At 28.2% G+C, this 25,053-nt stretch overlaps 1 protein-coding gene across 2 annotated transcripts in view; it reads left to right on the top strand.

The window, feature by feature from the left end:
• LOC142329980 (transmembrane protein 104 homolog) overlaps positions 1-25,053 on the top strand; it is a 44,916-nt gene that overhangs the window by 8,266 nt on the left and 11,597 nt on the right. The window contains exons 3-8 of one of the 2 annotated variants that reach the window (XM_075374970.1): positions 7,995-8,061; positions 11,916-11,988; positions 15,561-15,625; positions 20,404-20,534; positions 22,044-22,137; positions 23,448-23,541. In XM_075374970.1, coding sequence (XP_075231085.1) covers positions 7,995-8,061; positions 11,916-11,988; positions 15,561-15,625; positions 20,404-20,534; positions 22,044-22,137; positions 23,448-23,541 — 524 coding nt within the window. Of the gene's footprint in view, positions 1-7,994; positions 8,104-11,915; positions 11,989-15,560; positions 15,626-20,403; positions 20,535-22,043; positions 22,138-23,447; positions 23,542-25,053 lie in introns of both variants that reach the window. The other variant, XM_075374969.1, reaches the window with a different exon arrangement.

Below are 25,053 nucleotides of genomic sequence, written 5' to 3'. Positions count from 1 at the left end.
AATTAAAATTAAATAAAATGGAGAAAGGATTAAGTTTAATAAGGTAATTTATGACAAAATTTTAAGAATTATTAAATAAACATCTAATTCACGTCGGTACATATTTATATTTATCATGTTAAAAATAGGGTGTTACTTCACAGATAAAATTATTCTTATCCAGCGCTTTCTGAAAAACTGTGAGACTATAATTAATAAATAAAAAATCTGATGTGGACACCACATGACTTCCTTGTATGCCTATTAAATTACATACACATATTTTTAAAAATTAAAAGTACATAAAATTTTATTTCATTAATAACTTCTGATATTTTTTCATGTTTTGGTTGTTATTATTGAGTATTATTTATCGTAAAATTTTTAAAAGTAAAAGAAGTATTTAGATCGCGAAAAATTTCGGTTTCCAGATTTCAACGAAAACATCCATTTCGACCATCCCTAAATCCATTTTGACTAGTTTCAGCCTGACGTCTGTACGTACGTATGTGTATTTAATTATATACAGTATATAATTATAATATGTATGTTATAATTACAGGTATATTAAAAAAAAAATGGTTGTAAACAGATTAAGAAGTATATTGTAACTGAAACCCCATTATTTCGTCACAGACGGAATGGTATTTGAAATGAAAATATTATTGAATTATAAACATTACCACGAGTGATATACCCAGTAAGATTCGTGTGCAATGACTCACTGGTGCCTTGTTTTCAGAGTAACAGTTCAGAATAGCACTTACGTATTTTTATGTGATCGTTACAGTACTTTCTTCTCCACAGCAGTTAATATTGCAATACATATTTTTAAAAAAAAATTATGTTAAATAATTATTTGTAATTATTATACGCCTTGTTTATTCATACTATTAAAATCAATCCGAATTTCCTAATCTAATTCTAAACTATATATGTTTTACTTTAATATAAACATTTTTTAACAGTTTTTCATAATTTACTATTTTTTTCTGTGATGATGTGTCATCTATTTGTAGCATAAATGCAGTGTAACTGTGGTTTACGAAGGAATGTATGTTTGTATGTTTACGGTATTAAGAAAGTAATCGTGTTTCAAATACAAAACAATTATTACTTCATGTAAAAAGAAAAGGAAGTATTGTGATCGCGAAAAATGTCTGTTTTCAGATTTCAACAGAAATATCCATTTTGACCATCCCTGAATCCATTTTGACTAGTTTCGGTGTGACGTCTGTACGTACATATGTATCTCGTATAACTCAAAAACTATCAGCCGTAGTATGTTGAAATTTTGGATTTAGGACCGTTGTATCTAGTTGTGCATCTCCCCATTGGATTGCAGTCGACTGAACCAAAAGTATCCAAATAAGCCCAAAATCCAAACTTCTTTTCCCTGTTTCTTAACTGCGGTAGTAAACCCTCATTTAGAGCTTTTCAACGATGTATCATAAATGGTACTTATTTTCATTGGTTCTAGAGGTATAGCCAAATTAGATTTAAATTAATGAAATATTTGAATCTATAAGGGAAGGCACATCGGTTCGAATCAGACTTCATCTCACTTTTTTATTATTAATAATTATTAACCCGTGATTGTAAAAAAATCTTTGACAGTAAATAATTGAATAATAAAAATTTAAAAATATATATATATTAAAAGAATCAGAAGTTATTACTGAAATAAAATTTTATGTACTTTGAAAAAGTGTAATGTTATTTAATATTAATTGAAAATGATGATTTAGAATCTTATTATTTTTGAATTTTCTAGTTTAATTTTATTTAATTATTCTGGAATTTGTTTAATTATCTACATTAAATTAAATTACAGAGTGACTGAAAAATAGACCCTCACAAGAACATATACACTGAGGCATACATGCCCGATCTTTAATAAATTGCAAAAAATTCTTATCTTGTAGTTCATTACTGCTCTGATATTGTCGGAGAATATTCTCCTAAGTCGGATTTGATCATAATTTCGTTTATTTGTTTCTTGTTACCAATCATTTAATCGCTGTTTGGTTTGATATAATTCTTCTGATCTTAATTTGTGTTCATGTTCTCTAGTTTTCAAATTTTCTCTCTTTATATTCATCATCTTCTCTTAATCTTTTTATTCTTTCCTTGGTCTTAACGTTTTCTTCTTATTTATATTTATCACCTTCTCTTAATATTTTTATCCTTTCTTTGGTTTTAACATTTTCTTCCTCTTTATATTTATCATCTCTTAATTTTTTATTCTTTCGTAAAAAAGTTTTAACATAAATCAGAATTCAATAAGTTATTAATGAAATAAAATTTTATGTACTTTTAATTTTTTTAAATGTGTATATGTTATTTAATAGTCGTATAGGAAGTCAGGTGGTGTCCACATCAGATTTTTTTTAAGTTTCCTATAGTAACATTTAAAATAGCTGGAAGGACGCCAAGAACCACGCTCCTCCAAAAAAAAGAAATAAATACTTTATTATTCTTAATGAAGCTACGTACAATGAAAATGTAAATGTTAAAAATAATTTTTAGTAGGAAAACCATACATGCCATTTAAACCAAACCATACCATTAAACGTATTCTGTAATACAAGTCTAAGTAAGTTAAAGACAACGATTTAACGAATAAAACAGTGTGTCGTCGAATGCCTTAGCTACTATCAGCATTTCCAACGACTCTTAATGTCTTGGACCAGGCTTTAAATCGGTCTTTAAAAAAAATGTAAGACGATGTTAAAATAGTAATAGAAAAAAAAATTAATTATCAGTTTACATGATGTAATAAATATATCAAAAACGTGTACTAGTAAAGCAAAAAAAATTCTTTTCTTTACGAAGAGTTCACCACTAGACCAACCCTGTGGGGCACAGTACGCAAGGGGAAGGCACATCGGTTCGAGTCCTATTTCATTTCCTTTTTTTTTTAATTTAAATATTTGCTAAAAAGAATATTGATATATTAATAAATTTTAACCTGTGATTTTAAAAATATTTTTATTAATTTATCTTAAATTTTTATTGCACCAGTCTGGAAGAAATATGAAATTTAGTACTTTTAATTGTATTGCTGCTGCCTCAAATTTACTACCACTACTGCAAAGCCGCACTTTGTACCTTAGAATCGGTCCAAGTAATCGAAATTTGTTAAAGTGCTTTTTAAATAAGTGGCTGTAACTTATATATGTTTCAGCAGCCTCTTGATGTTCAGTCCATCGTGTTGGAGATAACTTCTTCAATTTTTAACACTTGGGCTTAAGCGGCTTGCTTCTTTCTTCATCTTCAGTCACCTCTTCATCAACTGCAGCCCCATCTTCGGCTTCTATTTATTTCAACAGGGCAGTTTGTTATTTTGGGGTTTTAAAAAACACTAAACTGTTTCTAGAGCATTCCGAATGTACGCAATTTCAGAAGCAATTGAGACTGCTTAAGTTTAGGAAATATATTGTTTTTTTTGTTTTTTATTTTCTGAACTTACGCATGAACACAATACAATCACAATTATCGATCAAATACTCGAGTTTGATGATTTTTTTTCTGAAAATTTCGGAAGCGTGTCTGCAAGACTACGTCCAGTACAGTCAGTCATTTCAACAAAACCTAAGAAATCTTCGCCAATCACGTTTAGGTCTTTATCATAGTAACGAATGACTACTGACTGACAACTGTTCTTTCTCAGAGATATCAGCCATCTCATCTCCTAGAATCGAAAATGCCTTGAATTTATTAATACGCTCCACAATTCTCCGTGTTATTACTTTATTACTCGCTTCAGTAATTTGATTTTGAATTTTATTGTTAATGTATTTAGCATACTTTGGATCATTCTTCAAATGAGAATTCAGTTTTGGCGCGAAATAGCAGTAGGGATAAAAAATTATCATTTATAAACTAGTTTCTCTTCAGTAAAATCTCCATAATATTCACTTCCTCGCAACGCCAGGCCTAATCTTCTACACTATAATATTGTTTCTACTACGGGTCGTAATTTCTTCGTTATTCCCTTCAATTATGTTCTTGTTGTGGGATCTACTTGAATTTCACCGATAACACTTCCTGAATGAACCCTTTATCTGGCTTCTGATGCGATTTTATTTCTCATGTGGTACCGTTTCGTTTGATGTCCACGAAACTTTTCTGACGCTTTTATCCAGTCAACATATTGCTCACTTACCGAAGCACCAAATTTTTGGTTGCACATATCGCTAACTTTTGACTGCGAAAAAAATACAGTATTTACAAAATGTCCCAACCACTTTTGAAAAATAAACAAGCCAAGCGTATTTAAATTGTAAAGTTGTTTGTTAATCGGAAACTAGAAATTAGGTATTTGCATCGAAAGTTATAGAGCTATCACATGAACTTACTCTACCGTCATTTTGTGCATTTTCATTTTCTTTTTGTTCATTTCGTCGGTTTTTCATTTACTCCACGTACCTCTTGTGGATTTTGGCCCATCTGCAGCGACGCTTTGCTTCTTAAAATACGAGTTTGTAATAATATTTTGATTTGTTCGTCTGTTCATATTCATTCACCAGCAGGAAAAAACTAAAACGAAGAAACAACTTGGATGTGTGCAAAACATTTTTTTGGTTGATTTAAACATCTCACGCACACGGCCGCTTTTCTATATATAGAGAATCCGTACAACTTTACACCTCTGTAAATAAATTCACGATTCATTAATTAAATAACCACAAATACACAAGCATTTATTCCAAGCAAAAAACTGCGAACAAAGTTCCGTAATTCGAGCGAAACAATGAAAACAATAATCTCTGTAAAAATTAAAACACAGTAACGAAATAAAAAGAGTAAACACAAATTTCTGGATTCAAGTTTCAAAACCACACGTACATTATTCGCACAAATACCATAAGATACTATAAGTAAACGTTGATTTATGGGTAGACCCCCTATCCTCTGTCGATAATTCGATAAAGTCATCAACGAAAAACAACGCATCTTTATTGAATGTACGTACTTTATTTAGGAATGATTTATGTCAGAGTAGTGCATTGTGGCGCCCGTGAGGCGCTGGGTCGGGGTACTACGGTCATACTCATAGTGCAAGTATGACTCATCGTCACTCGTCCGCAATACTGTGTTCGGCACGGCGTGACGCAACGAAGTATATGTTAGATCTTGTTTTTGGACCTTCTTTCTTTCTCTTTCAACTATACTGTATTCAGTTTTCTTGTGTGAAGAATAAACAAATGTTGCCTTTGTTTGAGTGAAATCGTGTCATGATTCTGCTGATTCACGTCCCTTGCATCAGTGCCGATTCACAACGCGGTCGTATCTGTATATAACACTATAATCATTAGTCATCTACAGTCATCGTATAATTAATTGTCATATTCGTAGTGAATGTAATCAAAAGTTTATATAACTTTATGTCTTCTCAGTTGTATAAAACCCTTGATTTTTTTATATGATCATTCTTTTTTCCTCGTGTTCAATTATTGTGTTTCTGTTACTTATTTACTTTAATGTTATTTAAAGTTAATATCCAGTTTGTTAAGTTTATTGGAATGTGAGTTTAGTGTATTCCTAGATTTGTGTCTGTACGATTTGAGTTAAATATTATTTTGACACCCAGTCTTATACCAATTTAGATGATAATAGTGCAAAAGTATTGATATCCCCTCTGATAAAAGGCCACAAGAAAAGCCCTTACGTTCTGTGGAAAAACAAATCATTTTAATGCTTACAAAAGCAGATTACAGAGTAATCCAACGGCTGATTTGATTTTAGATGTTGTTAACCTTCTCCCATCGCAATGATCCGCGAAAATATGTTTGTATCTGATTGCCTCCCTTCATAGTCATCTGAAAAAATTACAGTATATTAAAGAGATTTAACAGTTTCTGACAAAAAAACGTTACGATTGCATATTTTTTATGCCTGTAACAACAAAAAAATTGAAACAGTACAAAAATTAAATAATTTTTTTGCGCATTTCTACCGCGTTTTTTATTAGCAAATTTTTTTTGCTTTGTGTTTATGAAACATAGTTTGCTGATATTAAAAATAATACTTTCAAGCAAATCGGTTGAAAATTGGGCAAAATTGATGAAAAACCCGTGTCATAAATCACAGATTAGTAATATATGTTATAAAGTGAAAGTAGATTCAGAAAACTACGTTTTATAAAAATCCCCACCACTGAAACGACTATTCAGATTGACAAAAAACCGTTTTTACTGTATACTGTTATTCATTACGAATCGTTATGTGTTGCATGTTACCGATATCATTTGTCAGAAAATATATTTATAGACCTCAAGTAAAAGTGACGTATTTATGACCACAAATTCCTTTTTTTTCTGTGTACCGTATATCATAATTTATGTGTTTCAATACATCGATATGTTGCTACTAAGATAAGCTATTTTTGTAAATAATAAATAAATCCGTAATCGTCATAGCAATTATAATTCACAAGTTACACACACACAAGCACATTTCGGAGAAAAAAATGGTCATATTCTTTCTAGTCTAAATAAAACATTTTACATCGTATAAACGTCGTTCAAATAGTGTAATGAAACTGATTCCTTTGTGAATATAAAACAAAATAACTGACTTAGATGCCATATAAAATGATTTTGTAACAGCGTTTTAAAACTGACGCCGTACGTAACCAGTTCCAAAACTAAATCTGAAAAGATTAAAACTCCTAACATAAGTGGAAGTTGTGCTGCTTCAGTGTACTATGTGATTCACAATTATAAATTTATTTATGAATTACGTTCTCCTAAGAAAACAAAATCCCGCAAGTCAATTGTAGAAAAAGTTGATGATTTTGATAAAAACGCGATTCGTAAAAAAGTAACACAAATTCTATTTTCGAAATGAATTGCCTACAATATACAAAGTGTTACAGAGTTGTAAATGACGATAATGATCTACCAGATTTCCGAAGAACAACTTTTTATAAATTGTTATAACTTTTAAACAATATAAATTTTAAGAACTGAAAATGGGGCCAGGAGAGTGTTTTCATTGATAGGCATGATATCATTATATGGCAAAGACATTTCATTCACTGAAATAAAGAGAATGAGGTAAGAAAACTGTAGAATATATTATATAGATGAAACTTGGATCAATGAAAGCCTTACAAAAAGTTTCGTTTGCAAAGATAAACCTGTGAATTTTTCAAAAGAAGCCTTTCTGTAAAACTTATCAACCAGTAAGAAGGCTCCATTGGGTAAAGATAGGTGTCTCATAATTACGCATATCAGCAGTGATACCAGGTTGTTCTATGGATTTTTTTAATCTAACTACAGCAGACTATCATAACAAGTTGAACGGTCTTTTGAGAAAAGGTTTAGCAATATGTTATATCCTCTGGAAGATAATTCAGTTATTGTCTTAGACAACGCCCCTTAGTTCAAAAGAGGTCGTTTTTGAAGAGGATGAACTTAAGGTCTGATTATTGTTAAGGGTTTCGCGTATTAAAAGTAATTTTGTGTATAATATTGATGAGTTAAAGAGATCCAGTTGCAAAACCGTGCTTCAATGTTTACCTCCCTATCATTGTGTACTCAGCTCAATTGAGTTAAAAATCTGGGGATAAATCAAAAGTTACATAGCATGTTAAAAATCTATGCTTAAAAGCCATCAATAAACAGGTCAGCAGGAATGGAAAAAACTGATAAAACTTGTAACTGATAATGTTGAACCAAATTATTGGGAATTTCCCAAAAATTTGGGAAGAAACAAAATTGAGCTTCCTGTTGTATCTCTTAATAAGGCTCTCTTAATTAATCTATTTCTAATTAAGGCTGTGGACAAGAGTTTTAAAAATTAGTTCCGTTAAAACACATATTTTTTAGAAATGTTTTGGTTAATTATTTATTTGTATTGCCCAGATTGTAATTGGTAGAGAAAAGATGGCAAAGGTTTACAATATTAATGTATTACCAAAAAAATTAGAATATATCTTAACAACATCTTTTTTATATTCCAATGAAATTATGATATTAAACTGGTGTTTTTTTTTTTTTTTTCAGCTACATTACAGCAACATTTGTTGTCGAAGCAATAGCAACATCAAATGCAATAAAACAATGGAAACAAGTAAATGAATTGAAGAGAGTTACTAATAGATTATTATGCATGGTAATTTTTGTAGGGTATTAGAGTTTATTATATTTCCTCCGATTATGTTTATTAATATATGGTGGAAATTATTAGTTTTATTTAATACATCAGAAGTTTTACATAACTCTGGCAGTTATTTAAGAAAAGAATACTGTCTAGCATTCCATTTCATTTTAGTTTTTGCCAATTGATTTACTTTTGGTTTTTCTACATTGAGGGAGAAAAAAATAGGAATGCAAACTTATTTTTCTTTGAGGCAGTTATTAATTGTTAGAAAATGAATTAAAATTGTATGAGCCACACAGGTTTTTACGTAGACAGTACATAGTTTCAACATTCCTGTCAATAAATATTATTCATATTCATTAATGACTAATATAAAATCTAAATTAGTTTATATACGAGTAAAAATTAATCTGTTTTTATATGATTTTAGTTCTGTTATTGATTGTTAGAAATAACAGTAGAAAAAAATACTTATCAAACGGTTTGTATTTCCTTAAAGAGAAACAGACGAGCAATCTATTGTTTCAAAATCCTTCACATTTGAAGAAAAGTTTTACACCTGTGGCATTTATTTATTGTCTAATTATTATAAACCCCCATTTCATTGAGTTTTATTATTTTGGATACATAGTCCATCTATACTAGTCCAGAAAGATTTGAAACTGATCATTAAATAAGAAGATTTTACTAATTAGTAAAGTTTTACACGTTTGTATTATGTACATAATTGCTGACTGAAGACTGGTTTGAACCTCCCTATACTACTGTTGCATAAAATCTGGGTACTAACGTAAAGCATATCAGGTGAGGGAATACCAGTATGGTGTATACCCTACTTCCTATAACTTCAGCTGTACAATGAAAATGGATTTTACAGTCCTTCCTTTTTTCTCTGATAACGTGTAAAAACTAAAAAAAAATAAATTTGAAAAACTTAAAAGTAAAATTAAATGGACTGGTATGCAATATTGTGTTACTTTTTTAACTGTATCATAATTAATCTAACCTGAGATATTTACTAGGGTTATGGTAAAATAATGGTATATCAAGTAATCATAAATGTCCATTCTATCTCTCAAATAACTCTTCAAAATAATCATTACCTTCAATAATAATATTGAAATGATTTTCTCACTTAAATAATAATTCTACATTATTTTAAAAATATTTATTGGCTAAAAAATAATGATAATTAGTAATAATGATTCTGATTTGTAAAATCATGCTGTCTAATAATTAAAAATAAATAATTTTTTTTTTTTAATCTTTATTAATCATAATTGTAGTGAACCGTACAATAAAAGGATTGATAATTTAACACTAAAAAAGATAATTGGTTAACTTTGTTAACAAAAAATAAAATTATAAACAATTGTGATGGATGGTAAAATAATCACAATTTTTAATGAGTAATTAATGACATTGAATTTTTTTTTAATCATGTTTGAATTAAAGATTATTTTCATTACAATTAAGAAATATTCATATTTGTTAGAAATATTTTGATTTTTTAATTAAAATATGTTCCTTCTCTCCTAACTGGAAATTTTGTAATAGAATTATATTTTAATTCATATCTTTAACTTCCTTCCTTTCTCATTTACATATTGATGTCAGTTGCTTTTTGCCAATTTTCCTTGTGCTATTCTAGTCTTTATTTCCTCTGCATACAATCCATTACTTTTTGTAATAATTCAACTTCATAACTTTTGTTGTTTAACTTCTGTACCTCTTTTACTACACTTATCATAGAATTTGAATATATTAAAAATTTTAAATGTAGAAAATGTGATTTCAGTTGATTTATCCATCAAGTAGTTGGTTTTAGTAATTAATGATACAAGGTTCAGTGAAATATAAACAGTACTTAATGTAAAACATAAACAGGACTTTTTGTTTTTAACTAACTTCAAAAAAGGAGGTTATGTATTCAATCCATATATTTTATGTTATGTTTGTTCGCACATAACCTTTCTCCTATTCAATCAAATGAAATAAATCTTTTTGCAATTAACGCAGCTACTTTTCGTGCCATGATGCTGAAAAAGATTTTCAGACACAAAAAAATCTGTGAAAATTGACAAAAATAAGTTATTGGCATTCAGCAGGTAGTTAGGGACAGTCAGAATCATGATGTTCTATTTGTATGCATCTCATTAGATTATGTTATATGGTCTTCTGTAGGGCAGGTAATGTGACTTTCTGCGCAAGATATATTAGCACCATTAACAAAATCATCAAAAATGAAGATATCTCATCTCAAACCTTTTAGACCCATTAACCATTATAAATTATAAAATTCGATCAGTAGGGACAGTGAAAATCTTATAATTCTATATAGATGGCCATCACATTAATATAGTCTTGATGTCAGTTCCATTTTTTTCTAAATAGTTAGTTAAAATTTATTAGTACAGAATAAAAATAAAAAACCATATTTATTGCTTTCCTAATTAGTGTCCCTGAATTTCTACACATTTTCCTCAATGTGTGTTGAGTTTGCAGGATCTCTTCTTCATATAAAGTTTAAGGATGTGTCATGAACCAATAGTGCACATTCCTCTGCATCATTGTCGCTCTGGAATCAATATTCTCCCAGTGCCTCCTTTAAGGCCCAACATAAAGAAATTGAAGGGAATAAATCTGGGATGTATGCGGGATGTTCTAAGGTTTTCCAGTAAATTTGGGCCTGTTAAATGCTGGCCAAGTGCTAATGGCTGTGTGAAACCTGCTTTTATGAAGGAGAATCCCATCTCTGAAAAGGCTGACTGAGCGTCTTTTGTTCCTGTAAGGCAGCTTTCACTCATCCAAGAGTTGGCAGTAGTACATAACAGTCACAACTTGACTCATGGATAAAATCAATGAGCATATGTCTTTCCAGTCTTAAAAAATGGTTGCAAAGACTTTCCAACTGATTGATGCATTTTCAATTTTACAGGGCAAGCCTTTCCATTCCTACACCACTCCTTACTTGTCAATTTTAATTTGGGAATGTAGTGTCGGATCCATGTCATCATATGTGACTCTCATGCAAAATAATTACCTTCCTTTTGCCAAAAGCAATTTAGGAGCCTTTGGCAAATTCCTGTCAGGCCTGTTTATTGATTTTGAGTTAGAAAGTCTTGGAACCCTCCTTATGCATACTTTTCAGGGTGAAGTTCCAACATTCACCCTGCAAAAGATGAATCTTTGGTCCTTAAAAAATATTGGGTGCTTTGTAATAATGGGATTGGCACTTCCATGACTGATACCCACTTTCGTAGTAATTTCATCAATTGTAAAATGTTGATTGTCTTCAGTGGAGTCACAGATGGATCAAACACCTATTATTATGACTCAATTTCTACAGCTTCACACCCTCTAAATTTGCACAAAATTAAGGTATAGACATTGTCTGTAACTTAAATTTATCACCAAACTGTGCTGCACACGTAATGTAGTCAAAATCTAGTTGTCTGCTAGAGAGCTTGACATTCTCTTTGTAAGAACCTTCACAATAATAATGTTGTGTAACTGACGATGTAATCTTTGGCTGACATGCTACTGACCAGAGAGAGGCCTGAATACAAAGATTTTATTTATGTCTTCATACCTCCACCATTAGTATCTCTTCAATGGGATAGCCAACTCATGTTTGTATGCAAGCCATGAGACAAAAGTTTGGTTTTTATTTGACTGATCCTATTTAATATTTACTAATTACATTTATTGGTTTAAATTTTATTTAATTTTTTTTTTTCACAAAAATAAGAAATTTTTATGCTGTCTAATCTTTTTGTTTTAAGATATTTTTTTTAATTATACTGTTTTTTTTTTCATTCTAGCCGTACATCCAAGCAGCTGATTCCGAAGATGAAGATGCTCATACATCAGAAGATACACCTCTATGTAGACCAGGTTAAAATCTTAATATTACTATTTCCAGACAAATGATCATTTATTTTCTATATATAATTGTTACGTACACTTCAGTATTTTTTGAAACTTTATATTTAATTGACATTACTCAGGATAAAGGTGTGCGATATTTCCTTAAAAGCAATCAATGTTTTTTTTTTTTTTAGATTTCACTTTAACTAATCTAGGCAGTTTTTTAGAAAAATATGTATTTCAGAGATGTGCATTCTTGAGGGTATTGGACAAACTTTCACTCCAAATTGAAGTATTTAAAAAAATATTTTTCTATTCCCAGATGAATAATACATACTGAAAGACCACTTCTGATTGTAGATACATTTATTGCTACATGTAAGATAAATTTTGTAATTTATCTTGTTAAATAATGATAACTAAGGAAATAAATGTAATATTATTAATCATTGTTTGAATAATGCTGATATTAGAAAAAAATTATAAAAAAGTTTAGCAAATAATGTACTGTAATAATTCAATAGTTGATTCATGTCATAGATATAATTCTATTGTGTACTATAAATTTTCATTGACTATTGTTATTTACTTTAATTCAATAGAATAATGGCTTTATCTTAAAAAATTTGATTTATCTCAGTTTTTTCATTGTTCATATGTGTACACTGAAACGTGTGTTAAACATAAGATCGTTAGTTAAATTTAAAAAAAAATTTGTTATCCCTTATTTTTAGAAGTCATACTAAATATAAATGAAGAACTATGGTAAATAATTGTTGAAATAAATTGAAAACAACATTAAACTCAAAAACGATTATAAAATTTTTATTGAAAATGTAAACATGACAATTTCTTTTGTTAAACAATTATCAGTAGACATTGGTGAAATAAATATATTAAAAAATAAGTAAATAAATTAAAAAAAGGAAAATGTGAAATTGCAATAAAATTAAAAAATACAAACAAATAGTTGAAGAAGTTGATTAGAACAAATTCATTAAAATATTATCAGAAAATAGAAATCAGTCAAGTCACTAATGACCAAAATATACTATTAGTATATTTTATAGTATACTATACTATGTTATACTGTAATCCATACTCTAAAATTATAAATATTAGCTTGATGTTAATAAAATATTCCATGGAGAAATTTGAACAGTTTCTTATAAGATTTTAAAATTTAACCCAACTCAAAATTACCTATTGTTATCAAACATTTACCATTGCTTTCTCCCACCAGTTGAATTGGTTGAGCTAAAGTATATGTGTGATTGGGCCGAATATACTTAATTGGATGTCCGGCCCAGGGATGTAGGGGGGAAAAAAAAGTATATGTGTGATAAATAGTTTGTAAGAAAACATCAACTCTATGTTCTCCTAATTTCCAATAAACATAGTAGACAACAAATGGTAATCAATCCTAGTAGTTAACATGTCTATACTGCTGTAGGTAAAAGAAAATTTATTTTGGTAAAAATAATATTAACCGAATCTACTCAAAATGACAGTACAGTAATCTTGATTTAAAACAAGGGTTCTTATTTTTTCTCTGTGCTATAACCTTGTCTATTGTATCAGTTTCACAAACTATATTGTATTGTTCATATTTCACAAAGAGATTTTTATAGAATGGAGAGGTAATAAAGTCATAGCTTTAATATTTCTCTCTTATGCACAAAATGTTTAAAACGTTTAACCTTATTAAGAGACGTGACTTATAATTAATGTGCTATCAGACTATTATAATATTGATATATAACATTAGTTGTTGAAGGTAAATTTTATTTCATAAACATTATTTACATGTTTTGTTATATTAATTTACATATTTTGTTATTTCAATTCATTTTATACTATTTGATTTATAATTTTCCAAAATAAAACACCAGAATTTTTTTTATTTATAAACACTTCAATTGCTTGTTTTAGTGAATTTACAGGTCTTTGTCTAGTATTTATGTAAAAATCAAATTTTTAACCAAAAAAGTAATAGTAGCTATAAATTTTTGGGTGGTCCTTACATCATATTCTTCAATTTCAGTTCTAAAAGAATGTTACATTGTCTTTTTTTACAGGGCTTTATCACATTTTTATATAATTATTTTACGTAGTTGTTACAAAAGTAAACATAAAAATTACAAATAAAGAATCCAATCCCAAAGTTGTAGTTCTCCTTGAGATATGTAAAAATAACAGCTAATTCTCTTTATGTGTTACTCACATTTGCAAGTTTTTTTTTTATGATTACAATATATTTTACTGTATAAGAAGTCTTCAGATTCTGAAGATTTAGAATCTTTGGTAGCCATTTAATTATCTTTGTCAATTTTTTGAAATTAATTATTTTTTGCAAATTTTTTTTTCCATACTTGTTACACATCTATATATAAAATGAATGTTTGTTTGTCCTGTACATGTTTCCTATACCATTCATCTGATTGTGATGAAACTTTGGTGAGTTGTGCACATGCTTGTGACGGTTTCTGAATTATTTTGGATTAGTTAGGTGGCGCCGGGGTCAGTATATTTTGAAAAATTGTATTTATGGTCTGATTTGGCTCATATTCAGAATATGTGTTACTTACATGGAAAGAAATACCTCTGCAAAAAATTGACCTGCTAGATGGCACTGGGGTTGAGATATTTGCAAAAATTGCATTTATCGTCTGATTTGGATCATTCAGAATATATATTAGTTATGTCAAAAGAAATAATTTTGCAAAAACTATACCTGCTAGGTGGCACCAGTGTCAGAGATATTTACAAAACAGACTTTCTTCTTCTATATATATATATATATATATATATATATATATATATATATATAGAAGGCAATGTTCATATGTTGTTCACTATAGACTAAAAAACTACTGGACAGATTTACACGCAGGTTTTTGCAAAATGGTCCACGTTGTCCAGAAAAGGTTTAAAGCTATTGAAATCATCAATCTGACCAGTAGAAAGAAAGTTAGGGGTATTTTATACTGACTGCTGTGTTTATTGAGTAGTGTGTATTAAATCTGATAGATAGTGCTTTTTTGAGAATGGATTTGCATTTGACTTTTATAAAGTGAAAGGTTAAATTTTGGGAAGTTCTCTAATGTTCAGTTTTTTAATGTTTTATCAAACTTTCAGTTGTTTTCATTTAATTTACATATTTGTATATATGTATATATATATACTCATATTTAGCAGTAGCAAAGCATTGTCGGATCTGCTAGTTTGTTATAATTAAATTTGAACTAATTTTTTTTTTTTTTTACATCAGTTTTATTCCAAAGCGTATACATTAGACAAAGTGATATCACTGTAAAATAAGCACTTAACATGTAAATCAGTCTGAAACACAAAATGGAATGGTTCCTATACCATTCCATCTGAATGCAATGAAACTTTGGTGAGTTTTGCGCACACCCACAAAAGTTTCTGAATTAATTTTGACTAGGTGGCGCTGGGGTCAAGATAGTTAAAAAAATGCTTGCATTCTGGAATATAATTTAACTAAAAAATAATGATTGTAATAAAAATAGATGGTATTATGTATTTATAAGACACCTCATGTGAAGTACAATACTTAATAATTTTTACTTTTACAGAGCATCTTCAAAATTTTCCTACCACTCCAGTTTCATATTTTACCCTTGATGAAAAACTAGAAATGGTGAGTAATATATTTCTTCTTTCTTATCTTATATTATGTATATGTATGTATAAAAATGAATGTTTGTTCATTCGTTTGTTCTATATGCGTTCCTATACTATTCATCCAATTGCGATGAAACTTTGGTGAGCTGTTGTGTGCATGTTTGCAAAGGTTTCTGAATTAGTTTGGATCCACTAGGTGGTGCTGGAGTCTAGATATTTGGAAAATTTTATTTATGGTCTGATTTGGCTCATATTCAGAATATGTGTTGCATGGAAAAAAATACCTCTGCAAAAAATGGACTCTCTAGATGGCATTGGGGTTGAGATATTTGGAAAAATTGCATTTATGGTTCAATTTGGCTCATATTCAGAATATATATTAGTTACATGAAAAGAAATATTTTTGCAAAATACCGAAATAGGGAGGGAGAAGGGAAAAAGAAGAGAATGGAAATGGGAAAGATTAAATTTTGTGAATTTCTGTAATGTTTAGTTTTTTAATGTTTTATCAAACTTTCATTTGTGTTCATTTAATCTACAATATATATATATATATATACATATTCAAATCTAGCAATGACAAAGCATTCCCAGGTCATCTAGTTTTTAATAACTATTGTTTTAAGGGTTTCATTGGAATATCATAATAAATGGAATGTGTGTGACTGTCTTTACCTGTCTTTTAACCCAAATTCTTAGCCTTGAAGTTTGAAATTTGGTTTGCGCCTATAAAAGGACCAATGATTTAGGTCCTTTATGCATATAAAAGACAAGTGATAACCTCAACAAGGAACAGTAACAATATAGACTGTGCAATGAAATTATCAGTTAAAAAGTGACAACAGCCTACATTAATTAATTAGTTGCCCTTTTTGGTTCTGGCTATTCCTCACTGTAGCTTTAATGTCTAGAAAGAATTCATTGCCACTAAAATTAGGGATTTTTTTGGAAAGGTAGGATGACATCTACATTAGTAACATACTGCATTAACAAATAGTTCTTATACCTAAAAATATATGCAATTTTTTTATTATTTACATGGTTTATTTATTTAAGTGTAAATAGATAACATTTGTAAGATATGTAACTTGCATATTCTGATATATATAAATTCATTGGTGGGCATGAATTCTATAATACTATTTATTATTTTATCAAAAAATTCAATAATTATTGAATTTTCATCATGTAAATTCAACCAAATTGGAATTATCTTTCATTGCATGCATCTAATTTTCCTTCATTACATATAATTTCATTTCAAAGATGTGACTGAAGAGTGAGAGTGAAAACACAATTTACAACAGAAATAACAGTTATATGATTGAACAGGCACATTACTCATTTTATGTTGTAATCTCATTATTAAATAAAGAGGAAACGTTTGTTTGTATGTTAGCAAAATCTCAAGACCGCTAAATTAATCGCTACTAAATTTTATCAGTAGCTTCATGTTATCCAGAGTGTCTTAGGCTATATTAAGATGAAAAATGATTTATTAAAATGTGTAATAATAAACAATCCATTACGGTGCTGCACTTCTCATTCGGATTGTGTATTTAATAATTAGTTATTGTATATATGATGCAAAACGAGTTAAGCTGTGTTCATACTTTTATGATAAATTATAAGTGAATTAATTTATGTCAACATAACCAAATATGAGGTGTATTTACGTTTTCTCATGCTGCTAAGTTTTTAATATTTATTTATTGTTCAATTGCATTACTATTTATTTGTTTTTTTATAAGAATTCTTGATTATATCTAGAATACTTCATTGATCTCTATCAAAGAGCAAAATAATTTCTTTCAGGATAATTATCAATCAATCATAGATTATACAGACAGCTAAATATGGATTTATCCATATGCTCAGCTCTTAATGCTACAAAAACAAATGTATACTTACATACATGAAAATATAATTATCTATTCAGTAAATAAATATAAATTTATTATATTGTTTTACTTTATAGGCAGTAGAATAGTAAAGAAATTTTTAATGCTTTTTCAGTTCTGCAATGTGCATAGAGTCAGTTGCCTGAGCACAACCATAATTTAAATAATTATCATTGCACAATATTGACTTTTTATCAATCAATCCAATGAACTTAAATGGCTCACTTTGTTCTTTCACAAATTTATCAATTTTTCACAAGAATGTAATTGACAAAAAAACAATTACATCGCTTGACTGAACATTAAAAATCAAAACCTCAATTATTATTATTATTTTTAGTAAAACAAGGTTTTTAAACTTAAATAAAGATACCAGATGCATGCTTTGAATTCGAAATTAAGCTGATGTTCTGCAATCTCTTATACCTCTTTTATACTGCTGAGAACATGCCATGTCCAACATATCATATGCATGTTCAAATATGACGCTTTTACAGCAAATATTATGTAAGGAGACCAAATTATAAGGAGCACGTACTCAAGTTTTATAAATTGCTCATGTTTGTACACTTCATACACACATGTAAATAGTTGTAACTATGTTTCGTTGGGTTGGAATTTGTAGGGAGGATCTTGAAATACTCATTTTTTATATTTTGTACTTTGTTGGTTCTTTGAGCTAAAGGATTGAGAATCACTGCTTTACATTTTTGTTTGATTTAATCAGTTTGCTTTCAATATATTGTTGTCTGGTTGGCTGGAATATTAACCAACAGGCATATTGGCCATATCATGTAATACCATGATATGAACACATAATCTTTTAAAGAGTAATCATGATAAAAATTGTTTTTATTATGAATATTTTTGTACTCATTTTTGCTTATTACTTACAATATAGACAAAAAGTACTAGAATCCGTATTACTATTAGGAAAATGTCAAATACTTTTATAAAGTACACCAATCTCCATGACAAAGTGGTAGCCACTCTGGCCTGTCATCCGGAGGTCCCCCAGGTTCAAATCCCAGTCAGGAATGGCATTTTTTTATATGCTACAAAATTTAATTTCCATACCTCATGCACAAGGTTCAAGCTTATTTAGTGATATTATCAAGCAAAACTAATGTTCAAGCTTAATATTATAAATTTGTCTATTTTATTATTTTTTTTATTTTTTTTTTTTTTTTACTTTCTCTTCAAATAGTTGAATTTCTTAATATAATATACAATTATGTTAATGTAAGTTATATTATTATCAATTAATTTAAATTATTGTACCCGATGATTCAGGAGGAAAGAGAAATAATTTGGGTGCTGGTTTTAGAGCTTGAAATAAGAAAAAGGTTCATACATACATATATCCAAAAATACTTTGTTATCGAGTTATGGCTAGTGAAATATTTCGCTTTGATTTCAGTTAACCTTCTCCCATTACAATGATCTGTGCTTGATTAGCGCTCCGCGAAAATATGTGTTGGTATCTGATTGCATCCCTTCATGTCTTATGCTTTGTGAAAAAAATTTCAAAACATTACAGTATATTAAAGAGATTTAACAGATTCAGACAAAAAAAAACCATTACGATTGGATATTTTTTATGCCTGTAGCAAAAAAAATTGAAACAGTACAAAAATTATGATAATTTAATTGCAGAATTTTTTGTTCGCATTTCTACCACTTTTTTAATTAGCGATTTTTTTTTTTTTTTTTTTTTTTTTTTTTTTTTGCTTTGTGTTTATGAAACATTGTTTGCTGATTTTAAAAATAATAATTTCAACCAAATCGGTTGAAAGTAGATTCAGAAAAGTACGTTTTAGAAAAATCCCCACCACTGAAAAAGATATTCAGATTGACAAAAAACCATTTTTACTGTATAGTGTTTTTCATTACAAATTGTTGTGTTACATGTTTACCGATATCATATGTCAGAAAAGATATTCATAGACCTCAAGTAAAAGTGACGTATTTATGACCACAAATTCCTTTTTTTTTGTGTGTGCCATATATCATAATTTATTATGTGTTTCAATACATCGATATGTTGCTAGTAAGATAAGCTATTTTTATAAATAATAAATAACTCCATAATCATCATAGCAATTATAATACACAAGTCACACACACAAGCACATTTCTGAGAAAAAAATGGTCATATTCTTTCTAGTCTAAATAAAACATTTTACATTGTATAAATGTCATTCAAATTGTGTAATAAAACTGATTCCTTTTTGAATATAAAACAAAATAACTGATTAGATGCCATATAAATGATTTTGTAACAGCGTTTTAAAACTGACGCCGTACATAACCAGTTCCAAGACTAAATGATCTGAAAAGGTTAAATAAAAACACCCATTTTTAATTTTTACACATCCATAACATTTTTCTGTTTTGTTTTTAATAATAAAAGCTGATATTTTTTTTTTGTTTTTCATAAAATTTATATATATTAATTTTCTCAGAATTAAATTCTCTGCAAGTTTTGGTAATAAAATTTACACATTTTATTAGCCATTTAACAAATTTATTCTACTTCAGACCTAAAAACTGGGTTTTTGACACAAATTTGTTTTATTTTACATTGGATATGATGAAACTATGGCAGATACAGTTCTGGAATCTGTTTTATTCAATTTTTCAGGTCAAGAAACATAAGAAACCATGAAGTATACTACCTGCATAACACCTTTAAAATTCAGCATGACCTTATTTCACCATGGGGAACTGAAATCCTGGCGAATGTTTCACTAACCATAACAGTTAGTTTTCAGACATACATTTGTTTGGACTTTTTCCTTATTTCAAGCTCTAGAATTAGTTCCCAAATTATTATTTCCCTTTCCTCCTGAATCACTATATTATAATATTATATATTACAAATTATTTTCAGGGGGAGATGGCCAATTTACTATTTTCAAAAGTAGGACAACTACTTTTCTACTTGTGTTTATGTTCATATTTATTTGGAGATCTTGCTATTTATTCTGCAGCTGTTAGTGATTCTCTTGTTGATGTTATATGGTAAGTATAATTTTTAAGTTTGCTAAAGTAATTAGTTTTATAAGAGTACTGAAATAGTAATTATGCAAAGAAAATATATGTATAAAATATAAATAAATATATATATATATATATATTTTCATTTACGTGTAAGTGGTGGCTGATAGTACACAGTTGCACGAACAGAAGAACAGAACATAATACAGTATACCACTTGCTAACATTATGTTGCTTCAATTCCTCCACTTCATATATGCCAAGTCTCATTGAATTCCATTCACTTGTTTGTCAATCCCATTGCCATCAGGTGTACCTGATTATTAATGGGTTTAAAACAAGTGCAGTGACTGAATTTTAACAGCCTTAAAAGCATTCCCTATTGATATTCATCATTTATGAGCCATATATGATGAGAAGACCAAAGATCAAATTATTGTGAATATCTCTGTAATAGAAAATTCAGAACAAATCCACTAAAAACACTTCTTGTGATAGTATTCTGGGATATCAAACATTTGTTTTGGACAGAACTTCAGGAATACTGTGATCAACACAATACATAGAGACATTAAAACATTTGAGAGAAGGCATACGTATTATGTTAAAAAAAATTTACCGAGATGATAATCTTGCTGGATAATAATACACAGCCCTTCACATGTTGTGCTATCATCTAAAGCTCTTTTTAAGTTTAAATTCAAACTTATTTTACACTCTACATACACACCCGGTTTGGCACCTTAAATTTTTATTTCTCTAGTTTAAAAGAGGGACTTAAGGGATTCATTTCACCATAAATGAGATGGAGACAGTGAGTGATGGATCAAGGATTATTTCCATAAGTATCAGACCTTACTTCAAATCCGAATTATTTTATCATTGTTGTTTGTGAAAAGTAGACTATGATGAGGCATGTAACTTAAAGCATGATGCATTTTATAACTTTGCTTTCATGTAGTGATATGAGTTGCTGCCTAAATCGTATTCTGTAAAAGGAGTATAAGATTTTTGAGTGAAATTTCAGAGATAAGACAAATCTTTTGGAATTTGATTTATTAAAGACAGGCTATATTTGGATAGCAAGCCCTATTTTATATAAAATCAAATTTTTAGACCTTCAAAGATTTATTTTTTATGTTAGCATGTTTCTTGATTAAAGCACTTGACTTTCTTTTATTTGTAAGTAAAAGAATTTATATATGTATATTCTTTTACAAATAATAACTTACCACCAAATTTAATATCAAAATCTATTAATTTCAAGATGTGTTAAAAGAAATTTTTTCTAAAGGATTTATTTTCTTCAAGTAAGTCATGCTACTGCATTTAAAGACATATGCCATTAAAAGACATTATCGTACAGTAATATATTTTAATAATTAATGTGGTATATAATATCAAGTTTTAAAAAAGGCTCTACTTGCTTACAAACAAATCTGATAAGAAAAAAAATGAAACATACTGCTTTCACAACAAAATATTTATTTAATTAATTGTACCTGTTTTAATGTTTTTAAATTATTTTTCCAGTACTAATTGTGAAAATGTTAGTACAAATTGTAGTGATATACCCTGTTGGTCGAATTCAAGTATGACAGAAAAACAAGCTTATAGATTATTTCTAGTAAGTTAATCATTATTTATTTTTGTATTTTTAAAAATAATTTAAGATTAATATTGTCTAATTATATGATTGAAAGTGTTCTCTGTAGTATAATTAAGTATTTTACAGTTAAATTTTTATTTTGAATTTTTTTATGTGTTTAAGAATATATTCAAACCAGATTAATAATTTTAATAACATTTAAAAATTAAAGAGGTATGGTATTAGATATGTTAAATTTCTTAAGAGTGATTCAGTATATAGTGCTTCTAGAAGAATTAAAACATCGTAGATAGGTTATTAAAAATCACACAAAATCTTTTCAGTTGATGATTCCTCTCTTATGGTGCATGTTGTATAGGTTTTATTTGTTACTCAATGGATCTTTGGCAATGATTTTTTGAGACCTGATAGAGCTACTGCATCTATGGTATTAGTGTGTGTTTTTTTAGTAGGGAGGGTAATATTGCCTATAAACAACTGAAGAGTCATTTCTTATCTAATTGCTGTAGAAAAGCCTGTTCTGAGACTAAGGTCATTCTTGTTTAAAACAAAAAATAATTTAGTTAGTATTTAAGTGAAATAACAGAAGTTTGTTACAACAGAATTCTGCATCCCAAAGAACGTAAAATTTTAATTCATGAAATTAATCTTAGTACAATCTAGTTTCGGCAAAATGGTGATGCTGCACTTAATGAGGTAACAGTCTCTATGATGGAAAGTTCTCAGACCATATTTTGTCTTGCTGTTTCATGATTCGTTCAGATTTAACTGTAACTATTTATTCTAGGATTATTTGGAGAGTTAATTTTCATTGTAAAGAATCCCTTTTGAATTAATGCAGAGGGTTAATGAGATTATTCCTTCATATTTGTTACAGTTATGAAATAGGAATCTTCAGGCAAAAAGGTTGCATAGCAATGTGTATGTAGTGTAGTGTTTCTAGTGTATGTAGGCTTTAAAGTGTTAAGCATACATTTCTAGGACCTAATCTCAAAAAAAAAAAAAAAAAAATTATATATATGTTTTATATATTTGTTTTCTTGTAAACAAAAATTTATTTGCATTCAAGCAGATAAAATTATTTTTAATAGCATTAAATTAATTATTTAGAACTCATTATTAATACTTTTATTGAATTGATTCAGTTAAAATTGAATAAATTTTATATTGAACATTAATTTCAATTTATGATTTGTTTTTTATATTAATATTAAATTTATTTAGTTTACATATAAATCGCACCTATTTGAATTTCTTATTATATAATTTTTGTCATGTTAATGTTTTTATCATTGTTAAAATTAATAATAAAGGATTTTTTTTTCTAGTGTGCCTTCTTAGTTGTATTTGGACCTTTTGCTTACTTTAATGTTCAAAAAACAAAGTATCTTCAAATGCTTACATCTGTTACCAGATGGCTAGGTTTGTATTTATATTTCAATTAAAACTAATTTTATTGTTGAATCGCAATTATCCAGATTATTTTTGGCCAAAAAATGACAATTTTTTACCAAAAAAGAAGAGTTTATCTACTATTTTTTAATGTAATAAAGAATTTTAATTATATATATTCAAGTATACTCTATTGCATTTTTTTATCTACATATTTGAAAAAATAATAGGTTAATATAATAATATTATTAAATTCATTACATTTTTATGGTTTGTGTAATACTTGATAATTTTATCTATTTACTTTTTATACAGAAATTTGTTATATTAATGTAAATTTTAAAATAAGGATAAAATTGATATGTTGACCCATTTCTGACAATCCGAATATTTTTGCTATCTGTAATCATAAGTTCAAATTAACAGGATTTTATTCTGATATTTTTTTTTTAAATTCTGTTTATTAATTTTTAATCATTTAAAACAAGAGTATAGGTAGAGTAAGACACTGGAGTATAATTAAAAATTGTTAAAAGTGTTGTCTTTTTTATTTTTATTATTGAAAAATTGAATTTCATGCAAAAAAATGTAGGTTATCACCCCTGCCCCTTATTTAACTACTTATATGTTTATCTTTTTTATTTTACTTTTTTTCAGTAAAATGTTAAGAGTTATTTATGAGGAAGATCTTGCAAATATGATTCATTTTGGAATTTAAATGTTTGTAAACTCTGTGATCATTGAAATCAATAAGATTCTTGTTTACATTTCCTTTATCAATTATTTTTAAAGCCCGTAAAAGAATTAATTGAAAAATTAGTTATGAATAATCCGCTGAATTGATCGATCTTTAAAAAGTAAGTTCATTAAAAAAAAACTAGTTATATAGCATATTATTCCTTTTTACTTGTACAAAATAAAGGAAGTATTGTAATTGCAAAAAATTTCGGTTTTCAGATTTCATCAGAAATATCCATTTTGACTAGCTTTGCCGTGATGCCTGTACATACATACGTATGTACATATGCATAACTCAAAAATGAATAGCTGTAGAAGATTGAAATTTTGGATTTAAGATTGTTGTAACATCTAGTTGTTAGTTGTGCACCTCTTCTTTTGATTGCAATCAACTGGACCAAAAGTGTCTAAAAAAGCCCAAAATCTGAATTTTGGACATTTTCTTAATTGCAATAATAAGCCCTCATTGAGAGCTTTTCAACAATATATCATAAGTTGTGCTTTTTTTATTGGTTCCAGAATTAGAGCCAAATAAAATTTTAATTAATGAAATATTTGGATCTTAAGAGGAGAAGGCTTCAAATTGGTTCAAATTCGACTTTATTTCTTTCCTTTTTTTTTTAATTTAAATATATTGATTTATTAATAATTATTAACCTCTGATTGAAAAAAATCAGAAGTTATTAGTGAAATAAAATTTTATTTACTTTTCATTGTAATTAAAAAATTTTTACAGAGGTTAATAATTATTAATAAATCAATATATTTAAATTAAAAAAATAAATATATATACATGAAGTTGGA

Source organism: Lycorma delicatula, chromosome 9 (genome assembly GCF_047948215.1).
Source record: "Lycorma delicatula isolate Av1 chromosome 9, ASM4794821v1, whole genome shotgun sequence".
NCBI lineage: Eukaryota > Metazoa > Arthropoda > Insecta > Hemiptera > Fulgoridae > Lycorma > Lycorma delicatula.
This window is presented reverse-complemented; position numbering and strand designations above follow the sequence as displayed.